Source organism: Polyergus mexicanus, unplaced genomic scaffold (genome assembly GCF_030449975.1).
Source record: "Polyergus mexicanus isolate NDT 795.1 unplaced genomic scaffold, iyPolMexi1.0 SCAF_18, whole genome shotgun sequence".
Taxonomy (NCBI): domain Eukaryota; kingdom Metazoa; phylum Arthropoda; class Insecta; order Hymenoptera; family Formicidae; genus Polyergus; species Polyergus mexicanus.
Window position 1 is genome coordinate 1,631,170 of NW_027223338.1, and position 18,735 is coordinate 1,649,904.

The 18,735-nt window shown below is 40.9% G+C and overlaps 1 protein-coding gene across 1 annotated transcript in view; it reads right to left on the bottom strand.

Moving 5' to 3' along the window:
* The window catches only part of LOC138941265 (protein daughterless-like), a 128,163-nt gene that overhangs the window by 100,405 nt on the left and 9,023 nt on the right, over positions 1-18,735 (bottom strand). The window contains exons 2-5 of the mRNA XM_070310772.1: positions 9,327-9,376; positions 7,467-7,707; positions 7,180-7,208; positions 6,764-6,808 (exon numbers count right to left, since the gene is read on the bottom strand). Coding sequence (XP_070166873.1) covers positions 6,764-6,808; positions 7,180-7,208; positions 7,467-7,707; positions 9,327-9,376 — 365 coding nt within the window. The remainder of the gene's footprint in view (positions 1-6,763; positions 6,809-7,179; positions 7,209-7,466; positions 7,708-9,326; positions 9,377-18,735) is intronic.

The window sequence follows — 18,735 nt, forward strand, 5'->3', positions numbered from 1 at the left end:
ATTTTATGAGATATCTCATAGTTTATGTAAAATTATGTCGAAGTGAAGTAATAAAATTAAGTATAAAATATCTCGTAAACTATTAAAACTTTTGGCCATCGTACCCCTATAACTTTTTATGCGGAATATTGCGAGGAATCGATTTATGTAAAAAAATTGGGAGTATTTCCATTGGAAAAAAAAAAAAAAAAACAAGATTGACATTGAAATCTCCGAAGCGCCTCCACCCATGGTCAAACTAATGGCACCATCTTAGAACCGAACAACTTTTATCCGAAACATTTCTTTCCATCTTGCTTTATTTTTTAGATATTTACGTGTCTCAATATAAACGCCTCACCCTGTATATACATAGTTGTGTGCCGTAATATGAAATGAAATATTACCAAACACAATCGACTAACTTTACATTAGTCCTGTATCTACGTTTTCTCTCTCCAGCGCGTTGTATTCGTTCTGGAATAATTTTTATATCTTAAGGCGAGGGTGACATATACGGCCCATTGTAATCGCAGAGATTACAAGTTAGTCTACTTTCAGCTAGTAATAAAATTGTCAGCGTATCTAGAGAGAGAATAAGCGCGTACACGTGCCGTTACGGAAATCGATGAGGGAAAAAATGCGAAGAAGGATGAGATTGAAGCATAAAAAGTTTCAGACAATACCGAACGACACGAAAACCACTTACCGAATCCGATAAGGGAAGGCGGATTAATCGCCGCGAAACGCGCTCGTATGCATCTCGCACGATTTCAACACGCGAAATTACGATCTCTGCACGACTATTACCGTGACGAAACTCGCGCTCTGAACAGAAATAATAATAATAAAAAAAAAAAAAGGTCAGATTTCTCTCCCAGCGCGCGCCCGCGTGTTACCCGCCTTACGTCATCGCTATTTCCAATAATAGCGCATAAAGACGACGGACGCGCGATGAAAAAGCATACTAAATCTCCGCGGACATTTCCATCAGCGGAACCATGCTGGTCATCAATTTTTTAACAACATAACTCTATAAAACGCAAGAATAAGATAAACCCATGATTCATCTTATCCAAGATCCATCGTTGTAGATTTCGTGCAAGTTACGAATCTATGATTCTTGCATCAAACTCTTCATTAATTTACTACCACTTCCTCCGACGATGTTCGTCGCAAAGCGCGCTTCTCACTTCCTCGTTTCCGAAAGAAGCACGAAATGATCGAGTAAACAAATGCAAAGGCGTGCAAGAGACGGAGAAAGAGGCTTGTGAGAGGAAATATATATATGTATGTATATACGTTGGTCGGACGAGAGTGTACACCGCGAGGAGAGAGGTAGTCGGTGTGCTACACCAGCAACAGGTGCCCGTCAAACAACGTTCAACGAACGTCTCTAGCAGCGCGAAGCCGCTTCTCTTTCCGTCCCGCGCACTCCTTCCTCTTCTTTCTCCTTCTTCCGCCGAGCTCGCTTCGCACGCGATTCTCGATAATTGATTCGCTGACGAGACAGCAGGACACACTCCTGTCGGATCCGCGCGCGCGATACAAGCCGTAGATAGATAGAAAGAGAGAGAGAGAGAGAAAGAGATTCCAGGATGTGCTATTTCGTTGACGTCGTTTCACGCTCGATAAATCTCGCTCTCGGCCACCGATAAATAATTCCCCTGCGCGCATCACGCGCGGCTTCATATTACGCCATTATCGAGATTATCTGCGCCCGTTGTACGAATTACGAAGTCGCGGCGGGGAATAAAAAACCGGCTTCTTTTTACTTTAAAATGTCATAAACACGGATAATCCGTTACGCATAATTTCTAAACCTATCGCGTGCCGTGTTTCTTTATCAGATTTCTCGACCAATTTGAAGGAAATATTTTTTTTTTTTTTTTTCTCTACACGATGCTTAAAATTCCTCAAACTTTTAATTAAAGAATTAGAAAGTCCACAAACACTAATTAGACGCACGGATATACTCTATCTCTACGTCTTTAAAAAGATGCCTCACAATTAAAGCGTTATCGTAAAACTTTAATAAATATCTTTTTCTCTTCCTCTTTTCGATCGTCGAAGATCGAATGCATAGAATGAGAAACGAATTTTTCCTTTTTCGTATGGATATTAAGTAACATTCGAAGGAATAGCGATCATAACTAGAAGCTACAATTTAAGAACCTCTTCAGAATGCATATAACGTCAAAAGAATCGTAATCTCACAAAAGGCGGGAACGTCAAAGAAGAAAACGGCGAACTTCGCGGTGTCCCTTAAACGAGACTAAACTTGGTTTTCGAAATGATTCCTCCATTATAAATAAATGTCACGACATTTCTCGCAACCTTAGCTATGAAAACGTCAATACCAACGAAATTCGTCGAAAACCAAAAAATTTCGCGGTCGCATCTCTCGCAACTAAAACCGCCAACTAAGACCGCCAACTAAAACCTGCCTGTTTCATTGAGAAAAAAATCTTCAGCGCTATTTAAAAAAAAAAAAAAAAAAAAAAAAAAAAAAAAAAAAAAAATCAAAGATTTGTTATAAAATTTTACATTTTTTTTTTAAATTTGTATTATGTAATCATAACAGTTGTTTACTATAGTTATATTACTATCGTTTTTTTTTATATATTAATTTTACTCGATTCCGAAAATTGTTGCAAATGTTTCGAAATCAGATTCGAGAATCTTTGCTTCATTCGTGAGCAGTTTTCGCAAAATCATCTCGCTGAATTATGGATTTTTAACAAGTGAAAGTCGACGCAAAGCGTATATTTCGTCGAGAATTTCATGAAACGCGCTTGTAATAAAATACGATCGAATTTCGCCGCGTAATTAAACACGCACGAAATACTCCCGTCGGTGCGAGGTAGAGGGAGAAAGATCTTTAAGTGACTTATTCATTAATTGATAAGTAAACCGGGCTTTTTCTCCCCCGGCAAATCATTTTCATCGAAGATATTTTCGTTTCGTACGCCAAGCGAGAGAACGACAATAAATGTCCGGTGACTGCGGATCTCACGAGGCAGTTAAATGTAAAACCTTCAATTTGACTTTGAAAGAACATTTGGAAAGTCTCTGATTACTCCATTAGCCTGGTACGTTCGCAGAAGGTACGCAATTGAGCGGTATATTGGATCCAAAATTACCGCTGCGAAGCGACAAACTCTAATGACAGATACGGGTAACGCGACAGAGAGAATAGCAAAAATCGAATTAAAATCTCGAGCGACTGCTATGATTAAGAAACTAAACGCAAAGTTTATCAAACTCATCTGGTGCAAAGCCAATATGTATGGAGCGTATTGCGTAAATGAATCACCCCTTTAATAAAGCGTGCGAGTGAGGCGTAAGAATTTAAAAATACCACTCTAATTAGGGCTATACGAAACAAACACCTGCCTTCTCCGGTAAAACCAGTATTGCTCGTTGTGCTACGACTCGAACATCGCACGCGTGTACCGTGCACAAGAGATACACTACGTTGCCATCGAGTTCGTCTCCAAGTTGTTTCGCGAGCGCAATAAAAGGAGACACGAATTCCCGCAGAAATGAGCTCGGTCGCAGGACCATAAGGACAACGGCGCAAACGCTGCAAAATATACGCTTGGCAATACGATACCACCGTATTGAATATATGCGTGTTGATATCACGTATTAAAAAGAAACGGTCCATCGCGAGAGAAACAGGCAGCGCTCGTCCAATGGCGCGTGTAAAAATTCGATCGGAACGGAGGCCTTCGGGAGGCTCCCAGGAAATTCCACGAAGCCACGAATTAGCGTGAAACCCATCCGGGGGTGCGGGGTGCGGAAGACATTTTGGTAGCGCGGGGGAGAAAGGGGGGATCTATGTGCGCCGCCGCCATCGCTGCTGCTGCTGCTGCTGCTGCACGGTCTGGCGACCGCAGCACGCGACACCATATGGTCTTGCCATGGTGACCTCCGTGCACGCAAACGCACACCGGAGCCCCCTGAAAAAGACTCGCGGAATTGAGGGATCCTAACCGAATCGACCGATGCACCATCGGACTCGGGCGCACGCCCCGAAGATCGTCCCTCCGGTGGAAGCGCGAACGGAAATTCGTAAAATTGCTCCCCGAAACTCTTGCCGAGGAATTAAGAACAATGTAGGTGTACGAGGAGGACGCGCAGCGTGTCCTGGAACCACCGGATGTCCCTTTCAACCGGAGATATTGAAGATTGGATTAAAAAGAAATATCGCGATTGTCTCGATGTTGAGACGCGAAGACGTAGTTATCGAAAGCTTTGCATGATTAATAAAAAAAAAATATATATATATATATGTATATGTGATACGTAAGGATCAGATTTAAAATTTTCCTTGTAACTTGGGATTTAATTAAAGCTTTAAGATTTACGTTCTTATTCTTGCAAAAGATATAGTGTTGAAAATTAAAAATTCTTCGCTACGTATATAGAAAAATCGACACGCAAACGTACTCATCGTAGGATTTACGAGCTGAGAGGTCGTCCGAGCGAGAGATTCCGGAACAAGCGTTGTATAGATTTACTGCGATAGCTAGGATACATACGATCAAACGCAGTAGACGCGTTGATTATGCGAGTCAGTGACCCGTTGTCGGGCCGAAAATTACGAGGCGAACTGCAGAACGGCCTTTCGACGCTACGCGGAGGGTTATTTATTCCCTTCGGAAACGAAGTGAAATGTTTTTTTTAACACCGCCATCGCCGACGGTGGCGACGGGCACGTTCGAGACAGCTCGAAAAGGGGGGCAGGCGGAGAGAGAGAGAGAGAGAGAGAGAGAAAGAGAGATAGAGAGGAGGCGCAGGAACAGCGGACGGTGCTAACGATAAGTGAAACTCCCGTAGGAGCCGCTCGGGACGGCGGTTACAACACCCTCGAGGACGCCGTCGGTGCCTATATCCTAATAGAAACGTAATCGCGTAATTTTGCCCGCTGAATAAATCATCGCGGGGGGGGGGCTTATATGAACGAGGGAACGTCGTGGATTAGCGGCGATCTTCGCCGTTGGGGCACTCGTGGATTTATCCTATTCTCTTCCGTACACGATCCTCCGCTTATTTATTATTGTTTCCATTTACATAAGTGCATTATAATGCGGCAACGCATGAAGTAATTTCGTTTTTATTACATAATCATATCTATAGATCGGTAATTCTTAGACACTCCGATATGCATATTCTTGGAGATACGTAAAAGTAAGTTAAAAGTGATTATTTACGGCAATTGATGTAATACAAATCTTTTGTTCTAATTACAGGAAACTTTATCTTTTCCTTGCGAGAAAGATAAATTAAAATGGATGCATCAAAAGGATTTGTACAGGGTTGGGAACATTACTCTATAAAGGTAACGCGTTACCGTTACCGTTACTTGGAAAGTAACGATTCGTTATTTTTTCGTTATGTCTTTGTTTCTTGTAATGCTAAAATAAGCTATTAGATTATAAAATTATTTAATAATCAATATTAAATACAATAATCTATGTTACAAAACTCTAAATTAGTCTCTATATAGCATGCGTTTTTTTTTTTATATTAAACTCATTTAATGATTCTAATTCTTTATGTTAATATCTTTACTTTTTAATACACTTATCTTTATAGGAATTTAAATTGTAATTTAGAAATTTCAATTTTGTCGAAAATTTTTATCGAGCATTCTTTTTAAATATTGATAAGAGAAATATTGATATTATTAAGAGTGCATTCCCCAATATTCACTATCAATATTGTAAAATCTATAATTTATTGTTACTATAGATCTTCAGCACTGGCAGTGACTATCGGAATACAGCCTATGATGGAGGGCTACAAAATATTTTTCAAAAAATACATCTATCGAATAGATGTAAGATAATAAGGAACCAAAAAGTAACGATAAAGGTAACGGCTAATTCGTTACCGTTATTGTAAAAATGCGACGACGTTACCGTTTACCGTTACAAACGGAAAAAAGTAACGATCGTTACCGAAAAAAAAAAAAGTAACTGTAACGGTAACGACGTTACAAGTAACGCGTTACTTTCCAACCCTGGATTTATACAGCTGCTGGGGTCTTTCATTGGGTCGGAAGACAATTTTCTTCTTTTTAAGCGAAAGTCAAGCAAAATGAACGATAAATATTGAATTTCTTACGATCGATCGCGATATTTTATGTTTGCGAAAGAGCTACCTCTCTCTCCCTCTCTCTCTCTCTCTCTCTCTCTCTCTCTCTCTCTCTCTCTCTCTCTCTCTCTCTTTCTAATGCGTGCACGCGCATCGTTTACGAGACGGTTCGCTTGTTCCCCGTCTGCTAGTTAACACGATATTCTAAACAACAAATTTCACGCGCCGTCTCGGCTCGATTGTTGTTTAATTTTCTCGGATTCTTATTTACGCGACATGAGACATTGAATTGCAAACTGTCACCTGTAATAGTAATCCACGTGTCGGTAACGGGTATCAAATTTTCTACGCGTATGCGTATCTATCCACAGATAGTATGTTATTCATTCTTTCAGACGTATAAAAAGAGATAAGCGGACCGACTCAATGCTCTTGGGAAAAATATCACGAAACGTTGGGCGTTTCGTATCGGTCGTTGTGGGACGGTAAGATCATCATCCTCAATAACGTTGCTCATAAAGATTACGATCGTGAGCATCGCCCGAGTTCATCCAAGCGTCTCCCGCTCTCGCGTTTGACGTCGAAGAGATGCGAGCAAAAAGTCAATTTGCGAGTTAACCTAATTACGCATATAAAATTATGATATACTATATCGTTTTTTTTTTCTTTTTAAACTCACCCAATGCTGCGTTGCTACCACCTCTCCTTCCGGTCCGTCGAGGTTCTATGAACAAAAAGAAAAAAGAAAAAATGGAAAATATCGTTAGAAAGATAGCGGATTAAATATACGAAAAATACGTTCACGTGATCGTTGTATGACACGCCGATATTCGAATGCAATATCTAAACGCGGCTGCTATCGATTGTGAGATTCAAGAGCTGCCTAATCATTGATCGAGTGAGTCACGCTTGTTTTCGACGCCTCGTCGGAAGCTCCCATATATATATATATACGGTGCCGCGAAAAAGAGCAAAACTCGATCGAGGCATGTTTAATTTTACATAATGGATAACGAGATTATGTTGCGTGTTCAATACTTTTCATAGTAATTTATGATAATTGCGTTAAATGAATATAATATCGAGAGTACTTACGTCCTTCTTTCTCTTTACAGTCGCAGCACCTAAAATCATAAAAAAAGATTGTTTAAAAAAATTTTTTTCTCGAGGACAGTTTTTTAATGATAAAGCATATAAAGTACATTATATATATATACATATATATACACACACACATATAAAAATATATTTACAAAAATTTAAAAGATTTTTTTTCTTTCTTTCTTTTTTTTCTTTTAAATACACACGCATTTCTCTCTTCATTTCTGCGTCTCTCTTTTTTCTTTATCTCGATAAATATAACGCGATAACAAAGGACTCACCGCCAGCGGGATTAGGTAACCGTGCGCCGTTGGTACCAGTGGGGGTCGCTGGATTGACGACGGGGGTGGGGGTACTCACGGTACCTACGGTAACCGGTACACCCCGGGTCCCGAATGGAAAATACGGCGAATCCGGGGGATAGGTGGCGCCCTCGACGCCACCTCCGCCGCCCCCGCCGCCTCCACCCGGCCCCCCGCCTGGTCCACCCGCTGTAGGACCGAATGCACCACCGCCATACGCCTGAAACAGAAATCGAAATATGTTCTTTTTTTTTCTCGATTTTTTATTTACATCTCTGGTCGCGACAGCCGTAATCGCAATATTGTGACAACGAGGGGGGATTATCGATACAATAATGATAATATAGAAGCGTATCGTTTATATATCGAAATGTCCAAAATACGAAAAATAGTAATCACTTCGATAAAAATATTACAAAATTGTACGTTCTCAAAATATTAAAAGCTTTTTAAATTAATCTCAATTATACAGAAATAGATGATGCGGGAAAGATATGCGAAATCGAGGAAATGCGACAACGATAACTCGGAGGCGGCTTCAATAAATCATGCATCGAAATCAATATTCCTTATCAGCTATGGTTTAACGACTGTCGATTAGATATTGCTCTCTCTCTCTCTCTCTCTCTCTCCAGCGCTTTTGAAAAATTTAAATATACTACGTCCATTTTGTTTCCCTGGCTTATACATATAGAACGTTTATAAAAGTAATAGTTAGGTTAGGTTAGGTTATAAGTTAAATTATACCTCTCTCTGCGAATTATGCAGGCAGAGTGTGCAAAATTAAAGTTAGTCGAATAGATGTGGGTCCAAGGTTTCTCACGTTCCACGTATGACCTTCCGCGTAAGAAACACAAAAAAACGGAACACGTTTTGCGTTAATGCGTTTAATCTAAGAATAATCGAATAGGTGATGTTTGTTTCGTGCGACGAAAATCTCGGAAAGTAGCGTCGTAATGTTCGGAAACAATTACTGCGTTTCTTTGATAATTTCAACGAAAAGACAGGATAGATGTGTTTTAAAGCAGGTTTTTTTTTTTTCCAGAATACATGCGCGTCTCTTGATATGCCGTCATATAGATACAATGTCACGGATGAGAGAAAGAGAGCGTAAGTGATATTAAAGTCGGAGGTTGACGGCGCTCAACCGCATACAGATATATTTGTTCCATTTCATATTCTCATTTATTATATATATTATTATGTATTATTATATATTGTGTATATAATATGCTAGATATTAATTGTTGATAAATTAATAAATATAGGTAATATCAATACAATAAGTAAATGAGAGTTAATTCATGACTAGCGAAGATAAATTATTATCCTTAGGATGAATAAACTAGAAGTCAAATGCACATGTTGCTTCTCGGATATCATGTATATTATATTTATATCGATTAATAATAAATTTTCTAGAAAAGATATATCCCCCCCTCCCTAATTGTGTGTGTGTGTGAGAGAGAGAGAGAGAGGGAGAGAAAAGGAATGAGAACCGCTTCCCAAAAATATCACTCGAGATAAAGTTTTGGGATTATGTCGGGGTTGCCGGAGAAAGAGAAGCGGAGTCGGGCGGCGCGAAGCGAGTAACTTTTTCTCAGATAAATTCGCTCCTCCTACGACTGAAATAATTATTACGCTCCTATTTCTTATATATAATCCCGCTTCGTTCGGGGATTCAAGTCGCTCGCGCAACAATGGAGGAGATCTCGAATATTCCAACTTTTTTCTGGCGCGTCGTCCGACTCGAACGGGGAAGAAACAAAGCGCGAATGGCAGAAAAATCGTTGCGAATCGCATTGTTGTCGCGGAGATCAATATCAAAAGATCACTCACCATTCCATTGTCTATCGTGGAACCATACGGCGTTTGAAATCCTGGCTTTTCTGAAACAGATCAAACAAATCGCAAAGATCAATTTTAGGGAAGCAATAACGTTCTTTTTTCATTTAACGGATTTAATTAATTTATAAAGAGAATTTTTAAGCCTCGTAATACGTATCTTGTGCACAATAAAAAAAAAAAAAAAAAAAAGGAAGAAGAAGAGGAAGAAGAAGAAGAAGAAGAAGAAGAAGAAGAAGAGAAGAAGAAGAGAAGGAGAGAGAGAGAGAGAGAGAGAGAGCAGAATGTTACCAGTATATTTATTACTAAATATACATTTCATCTTCATAGTGTAAATTATGTTAAATGTTATATTAAACGGATTTCATAACAACACGCGTATGAAGCTGCTACATAAATTTATCATCGCGCTCGCGCGTAATCCTTCGACCAATAAAAGCAAAGGACGAGGATATTTGAAAAATATCCGCAGTATCGAGGGGATGGGATGAGGGGGAAAAAAAAAAAAGAGAATATTTCGCATCTTACAGTCCGCAATATTCTTGGCGCGTGAGTCGCTGGGCGAAAAGGGGAGAGAAAAGAAAGTTCCCCTCTCGAGTGGAGTCGATGCAAAATTAATGTCGGGCATAAATTCGCGATGCGTCTTTATAAATCAAAATCGCGATCGCGTTAAGAATCCGTACGCGGGGATATATATATATACATGCGCGTTTTCCACGTTGCGGCCGTAGGACGCACGCGGAATAAACAACGAGATAAACATTACCGATGTTGCCGCAGTCCGGGGCTTCATCCGTTATTAATGCCCACCCCCGTACAACAGCGGGTATAACGTAGGAGCGCGCGGAATCTATGCGCGAGGCGCGCTCCGTGTCTTGCGGAGAATTTATGAGGATCAGTTGGATTTACGTTTCGAAAACTGTAAGAGGAAAGAATTGTAGGACGATTGTATCGCCGCATCGAGATTAATTTTTATTCGACGAGATAAGCAGCGGCAGGTACCCTTTCGTATTATCCACAAGCAATTCTATTTATCCTTCGCATTAAAACTAATATACGCTAAAATGAAGGGTCGCATCCTTCATCTCGATAAAGTTAACGTTTCTCGTATATCTCTAACGTCGTCAATATATGTCGATATTTAAAGGAAATTTGTATTATATTATGACTAAAAAGTCATAAAAGATCTATTATAAGTTAACAAGGATATCTCTTAAAATGTTCAACGGTCAGAATTCGATGTCCTAGACCGGAAGATAACGAAACGACATTACGGTCTGAATTTCCGGAAGGGTGGAGCGATGCCGCGGATTTCTCACATGTTAGGTGTACAACTTTGCTTCCGCCGTTTTTTCCCCCGAAATTCGAGGCTTTATTGTAAAAAACTGGTTATACATTTATGATTCAAAGTATTGTCCACTCCCAATGATCGTGCCAATTCTTTTTGACTTTGACTCGAGTCTTCGTTAAGTAACGCCTCCAATTCTGCATCTTCGAAAACCTTCTCTCTTCCACCGCTATGCCGGTCTTCGACGTGAAAATCAACGTTCTTGAAGCGTCGAAACCACTCGCGACACGTTCTTTCGCTAATAGCGGCTTCGCCATAAGTATTTGAGAGCATTCGATGAGCCTCAGCCGCAGATTTCTTCATATCGAAGCAGAAAATTAAAACCTCCCGCAAATGAGGAGAATTTGGCTCGTAAACTGACATTTTCAATCCAGAATAACTTTATGACGCGGACACAAATCGACTAACGTTTCTATGGGATTATGTTGACAGATGCCCAAGTTTATCGCACGACGCCTATGATCTATTTATTTCGACCACTACTTACCGCTAAAGCCATCTATAGGAAAACGGCGGAAGCAAAGTTGTACATCTAATACATACAGACGTATATGAGCGCATACGCATCTCGCGAGCGTACGTATTACAATTATAGAGAGTATAGTCGCGCGTGGACGATAGGGTCCTCGGACGGCACACGATCGTCCGAGATAACTATGAATCCTAACAGTTTCGGCTTGCTCGTGACATGTTTGCCGAAGCGTGCGGCACCGACTCCGCAATATCATGCATCAAAGGACAAGCTAAACCATGGTCCATCGTGTCATCCTCAGAGCCAGTGCAAGCCCGCTCGACCGTTATGACGTAGTGCTGAGAGCCGGGCCTCCATGTCACGACTAGTTCGTCTTCCGCGTTGCCTCTGCCGCCGTCATCCGTTCGGTAATTGTTCGATGAAGAATTAGCCGGGAATTAGCCTGATTGCGCACGGGTGTCACGTGGAGAACGATCGCGATTTACACAAACGGACCGTCATTGATGTCAAAATCACGAGAAATTTTCTTTTAAAAAATATTCCGTAGTGCGTAATAAATTTTAATTAATTTTTAATCGATTTATAATTAATTTAGATAATTTCTTTTATTTCCGCGATAATAAATAGTATTTAATAAAATTATACATATAATATATATTTCAAAAATCAAATATGTAGAATACGTTTTTTTTTTTTAATGGGAAGATGATTCCTCACTAAATCTTCACCAAGAAACAATCTCTCTTCTCTTTTCTCGCGCTCGATTTTTCATACACGCCCGAACAAATGAATAACCAGAAGCGATAGATTAATGCGATATTCGTACGCGAACAAAGGAGAAAAGTAGCCTGATATAAGGGATAAAATATAGAACGAACGACGGCGCGTCCCAATCGACACGGACTTTGTCACACGATAAGCACCGATAAATTTCGATGCGAATAATATCTGTATGTTATTCGGGGCTACATTAATACGATGTTACACCACAAAATTCGCGCGACACGACCTCGAAAACCGCTATACAGCAGATGATTCTCGACGAGCGACACGTGACCATAATCGTGTCGGTCGTGGTCCGGTTCCGCCGAAAATCCCCAAAGTACCACCAATCGCTTAATAAAAGACATATGACGGCGGAAGTTGGTTTTACCGTAATTATTATAATTCACAAATGGGCATTAAGTTGCATCGCGATTGTGGCTCAAGATTGACAAGATTGACGATTCACTCAGATATCCTTTTTTTTTTTTTACATTTTTTGCAATTTTTGAGAAATCTAATAAAATAATTAAGTTCTTACAAGTCACAGAAAAGATAAATATACAAAATTAATACGTTTTGATAAATTGTCTCTCTCTCTCTCTCTCTCTCTTTCTCTCACATTTAATGTCTTAATTATAAATTAAATAAAATCACCGAGATTTTAGCCAGCTTTGAACGACCGAGCACATCGCCGGTAGCCGCAATCGAATAAAAACTGAAACATGAAAAGTGAAGTATTGCGACGCGTATATGCGCGCCGAGGCAAAAACTGCCGGACACTTTCAACGTTGACGATCTCGTAAAAAAAAAGAGGCATTCGCTCGTGTGGAGTGCGCGACGTCCCGGAACAAAAGTGCGAGCGTAAAAAAGCAGAGAACGCGAGAGCGACAAATAGACGAGCGTGAACGCACGCGGCTGCGACATCGAAGTACTCGCGGGGATATATATTTGCATTTCGCGGTCGCAAAAATATAGCTCTCGGCTAGAGATTTCGCGAGATTTAATGTCGGGTCGCAATAGGCCGAGAAGGGGTCGAGAAGAATTTCAGCGGTTTGCCATTGAGATTTTACTATACGGTTGACGTATTAACGACTAATTGCGGGAGAAACATCGTTTACGCGGGAAGATGCAGTCGCGGAAAGGAAGCTGGGTCGTCAGCGAATCTGCGAAAGTTCAGGAACAATGAAAGCACGAACGAAAGGATACCTACGACCGGGATATCGTATTAAGAACGCTCGATCGAGTATGTTCAACACGATCCTAAATGAGATGACCGTCTGCTGGTCTTCAATTCTTCAGTTTGTTGTGAAGCTTTTTTTCCACTGAAAAATAATCCGCCGTCCATTCGTCCAGCTGGTGCTCTCTCGAAGAGATCGCTTCAAAGGAATTTCCTAATTTTATGCATGGATCAACGAGCTATATCCAGGGTTGGGAAGTAACGCGTTACTTGTAACGTCGTTACCGTTACTTTTTTTCGGTAACGATCGTTACATTTTTACAGTAACGGTAACGAATTAGTCGTTACTATCATCGTTATTTTTTGGTTCTTTATTATCTTACATCTATTCGATAGATGTATTTTTTGAAAAATATTTTGTAGCCCTCTATCATAGGCTGCATTCCGATAGTCACTGCCAGTACTGAAAATCTATAGTAACGTAAATTATAGATTTTACAATACTAATAGTGAATATTGGAATATTGGAAGATCATAGACGTCATGCGATAAACTTGGGCATCTGTCAACATAACCCCATAGAAACGTTAGTCGATTTGTGTCCGCGTCGTAAAGTTATTCTCGATTGAAAATGTCAGTTTACGAGCCAAATTCTCGTCGTTTGCGGGAGGTTTTAATTTTCTGCTTCGATATGAAGAAATCTGCGGCTGAGGCTCATCGAATGCTCTCAAATACTTATGGCGAAGTCGCTATTAGCGAAAGAACGTGTCGCGAGTGGTTTCGACGCTTCAAGAACGGTGATTTTCACGTCGAAGACCGGCATAGCGGTGGAAGAGAGAAGGTTTTCGAAGATGCAGAATTGGAGGCGTTACTTAACGAAGACTCGAGTCAAAGTCAAAAAGAATTGGCACGATCATTGGGAGTGACTCAACAAGCAATTTCAAAACGCCTCAAAGACATATAACCAGTTTTTTACAATAAAGCCTCGAATTTCGGGAAAAAAACCGGCGGAAGCAAAGTTGCACACCTAATAAATATATCCCAAATATGTTAGAAAGACCGGGCAAAACCGGGTTTAATATTTCTATTATAAGTACATTATAATAAAATAATAAATGATAATAAATATTCTAGCAATATATCCTGTATATACGTTATAGATTTGCAAACTGCGAAAAAGTAACGAATGTTAATAATAAGTAGATAGAGAAAGAGAAGTTCGGGAACGTTGCGGACGCGCGCGTAACGAGATTCGAGATTCGACCACCACCTCGCGTAAGACGAACGGTGTACAGGTGAATCGCAGCAGCCGGTTTTCACGTTTCGCCGAAAGATAATTCAGACGGTTATCTCGCGCGTCGATCGTATCGTCCTTCTATCTTTTCTCGCGGATCACCTGCCGAGCGTGCGTGCCCGCACGCACGAACGCACGCACGCACGTAGATTACACACGTTGGCGTCATTCTAGCGCCGAGAAAAATCTCGCGGGACGTATCACGACAAAGGCGGAGGAGCGGGTAAAGCGGTAAAGGAAATAATTGAACACCTGCGCGCCGTGGCGGGCTTAATTCAATTAGCCCGCCCGACAAATGCCCGACACTTTCTTTGTGCGTCCGATGTAAATTTTACAAACAGCTTTACATAAGGGCCTGCCGCGTAAATCTGGATGCGCGACGACCGGCTCCGACAACTCCGCGTACGCGCGGCTATCTTTTGACGGAAAAAACTGTCATTAAGTATTTTAATTCCGCAATCTGAAATGTGCGCCTTAAATTAAATTTCACTTTTAATTTGAAGATAAGAAAATGGCTCGATATAGAAAATTTGGAAAGTAAAAAATTCGGGGAAAAACTATTATTTTTATGTAAAATTACTTTCCCGTTCTGATACTCATAATTATGTGACAAATATTATTTATTTTCTATAAGCGTCTTGAATATTTATGTTACCGTTTAATTCGTGTGTTTTTTTTTCCCCCTTTCATATATCGATACACAAATTTAAATTATTTTAAATTATCAATCTCTTGTTTTTGGGTCTCTGTATTCGTTAATTCCGTCGCTGGATCGTCCCCACCGGTCGAATTCGCGTGCGTATCGCGTAGTGCCACGCGACCCGAAAGGGTGTTCGACGCTTCTGCAGGTAAAAAGCGAGAGAAGAAGGGCGGCGAAAAAAGGAGCCACGATCATTGAGGTATACAGAAACAGCAGTAGCGGGGGACCCGCCACCCTCGGGGCCTACGACCCCGAAAAGAGGTGGGATACCTATAGGGTTCTACCGAGGGAGTAAAGAATAGAATCAGACGAGAAGGAAGGAAAAAAAACGTAGAAGAGGGCTCAGGTAGCCATTGGTGCTCAACCGGGCTCGAGCCATTCCTATTATCTCAATTATTCCGATAAAGTTTTGCGAGTCAATTATTCACGAATTATTGCAAGGAGAAATTAATTTATAGTCTTTTTTGAGACTCCGCGAAGAGACTCCTCCCGAAAAGGCTATAAATAAAAGATAATAACAACCTTAGAGGGTTGCGCGAATATATTTGTATCTAATATATTCTTGTAATAATATCTTGAGAATAATTAATTCATCGTAACAGAATTTTATACTAGATATATAGGAAAGATAATAAAATAAGACAATAAAATAAAGGCGATATTTTTGTCTTTAAAATTTAAAAAAAAATATATAATATTATTTTTATGACTGCACAGGAAGTGCAATGCCTCTTCCATGGTAGGACATGGAAAGAATCAAATCGCGGATGCACATATATAATCGAGATTCGAAAAGGATGTATGCGTGCGCACACACGCACATACAAATACGCCCTTCACTTTCAGACATTATATTCTCTGGTCCTGTATATCTACGCTAGTGATCTTCGTAAGTCCCGAAAACCGCAGAGCGTGACCCGGGTCTCACGGGGCTTAGCGCGGAAGCAGGAGGAAAAAATGGCGTTTCTCTCTCCAGGAGGCAAAAATTTTTGTGAAGACGAACTTCTGGTCACGCTCCAATTTCCCTCTCCAGCGAAAATCGAAAGAAATCGTCGCGTGTGCCGACGGAAGCCCGCGGGAATACAAAAGCGGCACGACAACTGGCCCCAAAGGAAAAGAACCGGAGAATTTTGCCTCGCGAAATTATCGCTGAGCTTTTTGAGCCATTTGAGGAGAGAAAATACCTCTGCATTTAAAAAAAAAAATATATATATATATATACATAAATTAACAAGGTTACTAACTATTTTACTATTTTCCTCCATTTTACACGATTTTATTTAATATTTTATAATTAATTTAAAAAACTGTTTAACACACACGCACATGCGTGTATATATAAAAAAAAAAAAAATCTGATATTATCTCTAATATTTTAATTTCTTCCATCCAAAATAATTTAATAATTCTATTCAATACATATGATATAATTCTAAGTAACATGATTCTTTTTTAATAATTCTTTCTCACGGTTGTATATACCAAGTGGAAATGTATAAAATAATAAATTATAAATAAAGATAAAAAAATTATAGGATTAAATGAGATATGAAAATCGTGGAAAAAAGTGGAAAGACTCCAAAAACTTCGATACATTGAATACTGAATATTGATACTCGTATGAGCGTTACGGTCGCAAGCAAGCAAGCAAGCAAACGAAAGAGCAGAAGGAAATTGTTAGCGTGACAAAGTCGGCGTGCAGCAGTGGGAGAAAGAAAGAGCGCGAACGAAAAGATGGGGAGTAAGAGGAAGAATCGTCCGTTGCGCTGTTCAAGAGTAAACGGAACAGCAAAGGTGTATTTTGTGGAGGAGAAGGCTGCCTGCCACGCGACCATAGGGCCCCATAGTGGGGATGTCGGCGTGCCAAGGGGCCCGCGGGACCAAGACGACCGTGGGCTGTCAAGAGGGAGGAGAGGGCGGGCGTGTGTATATGTGGGGAGACAGAAGGAGGAGGAAGGTAGCGAGGCGAAGGGGGAAATGCAGCAGCAGCAGCAGCAGCAGCAGCAGCAGCAGCTGTCGTTGTCAGTGCCCCCCTTCGTGTTACCCTAGAAGGGGCCCACTGGAGGACATTGGCGCAGACTACGGGGGCCCCAGTGTATCTCAACCTGTCTCGCTGGTAAAATCACACGGCAACGTTGATGCCGCCTACATTCTCGGAACCTCGCGATGATTTAATCTTGAAAATCCAGAAAAATCTTCCATTTATATTGGAAAAACAATCTCAATTTGTCTTACGATTAGTAAGACAATAATTAATCAGTTAAAGACTTTTTATGTAGACATAAAAGAAAGGAGGAAGATATTTAATTATTCTTTTGTGTATCATATATTATATAATATTGTATTTCCCTGCCAATTTTAGAGATAAATTTCAGAAATGAAGACCATAATAATATAAATTCCAAAATATATATCAACGTGTAATATTCTGAAAACAACGAATTCTGATATGGACGTAATTACGACGTCGGCGCGATCCAGTTCTGCATCGAACAGTTGAATTTAATTCAAGTATTCGAGAATGTGGGTTAAACGAGAGTTGCATCATGCTCATTGGTAAACGTTGCACGTGGCGACGTTTACCACGTACTCGAGGAACGCTCCTTAACATTCTCGTTCGTCGCATAATACTGGACCGAAAACGAGAAGAGATCGGATCGATCGCTCGTGGCGATTCGCGGCGAGTAAAAGTATGCCCGTTGTCGATTCCGTCGATCGATGAAAACAGGGGGGAAACGTGTGTGCGAAATCGTGTGTATAAAAAAAAAAAAAGAGGACGAGAGAGAGAGAGAGAGAGAGAGAGAGAGAATCCGAAGTGGCCAGAGTGCGTGCGCGCGCGTGCCGCCATCGGCACGTGGCGCACACGTGTTCCGGTTTCTCTTGGTCTCGCTCGCACTCACTGGCGACGCCTCTATGCGACGCTCTTGACACGCGTGTTCATTCACGCGGCTCTACGAACGACGACGACACACGGCAGGACAACGAGGACGAGAACGAAGATACAAGGTGAGCGAATCTTGCGATGGGTTAACCCTCCGGGATATAATACATTCAACAGGTGATATCTCGCGGCACTTTCAACGCGCCATTTTTACTTCCGCGACCGTGATAAAGCTCGAACTAATTGAGAAAAAGGACGCGAATCTTTCTACCGGACGAATTGCTAGAGTTCGATTATAATATATAAGTTATTTACAGTGTGTGATATTGATTTAAATTAAATTTATTTCCCAAAATTTTCCTAGATTCTCCAAGGTTCTCTAAATATACACGCGCATTTATAAGAGAATCGAGATAAATTAGAATAAAAATTAATTCTGACAGTAGAAAAGTTAAACGCGATACGCGTTTCGACCGCGCGTGTCTCTTAACGGAATCCCGTGATCGTTTACCTAATTAGAAACGACATTCCTCCGGACTTGGTGCGGGCCATTGAACGTCAGAAGGTGACGTCGCGCGCTCGAGGACAGTGGCACCTGCCAAAAAATCGGAGCCCCTTTTTCGATGCCGGCGCCGCCAGCAGAGCCCCGAGTGCACATTTGTTGCTCGAACCCCGGTCCCGTGGACGTATATGCACGCGTGACGGTATACACGGCGCGTAATACGTACGATGCGTACTACGCGGCCCCTTACATGTGGGCCAGACC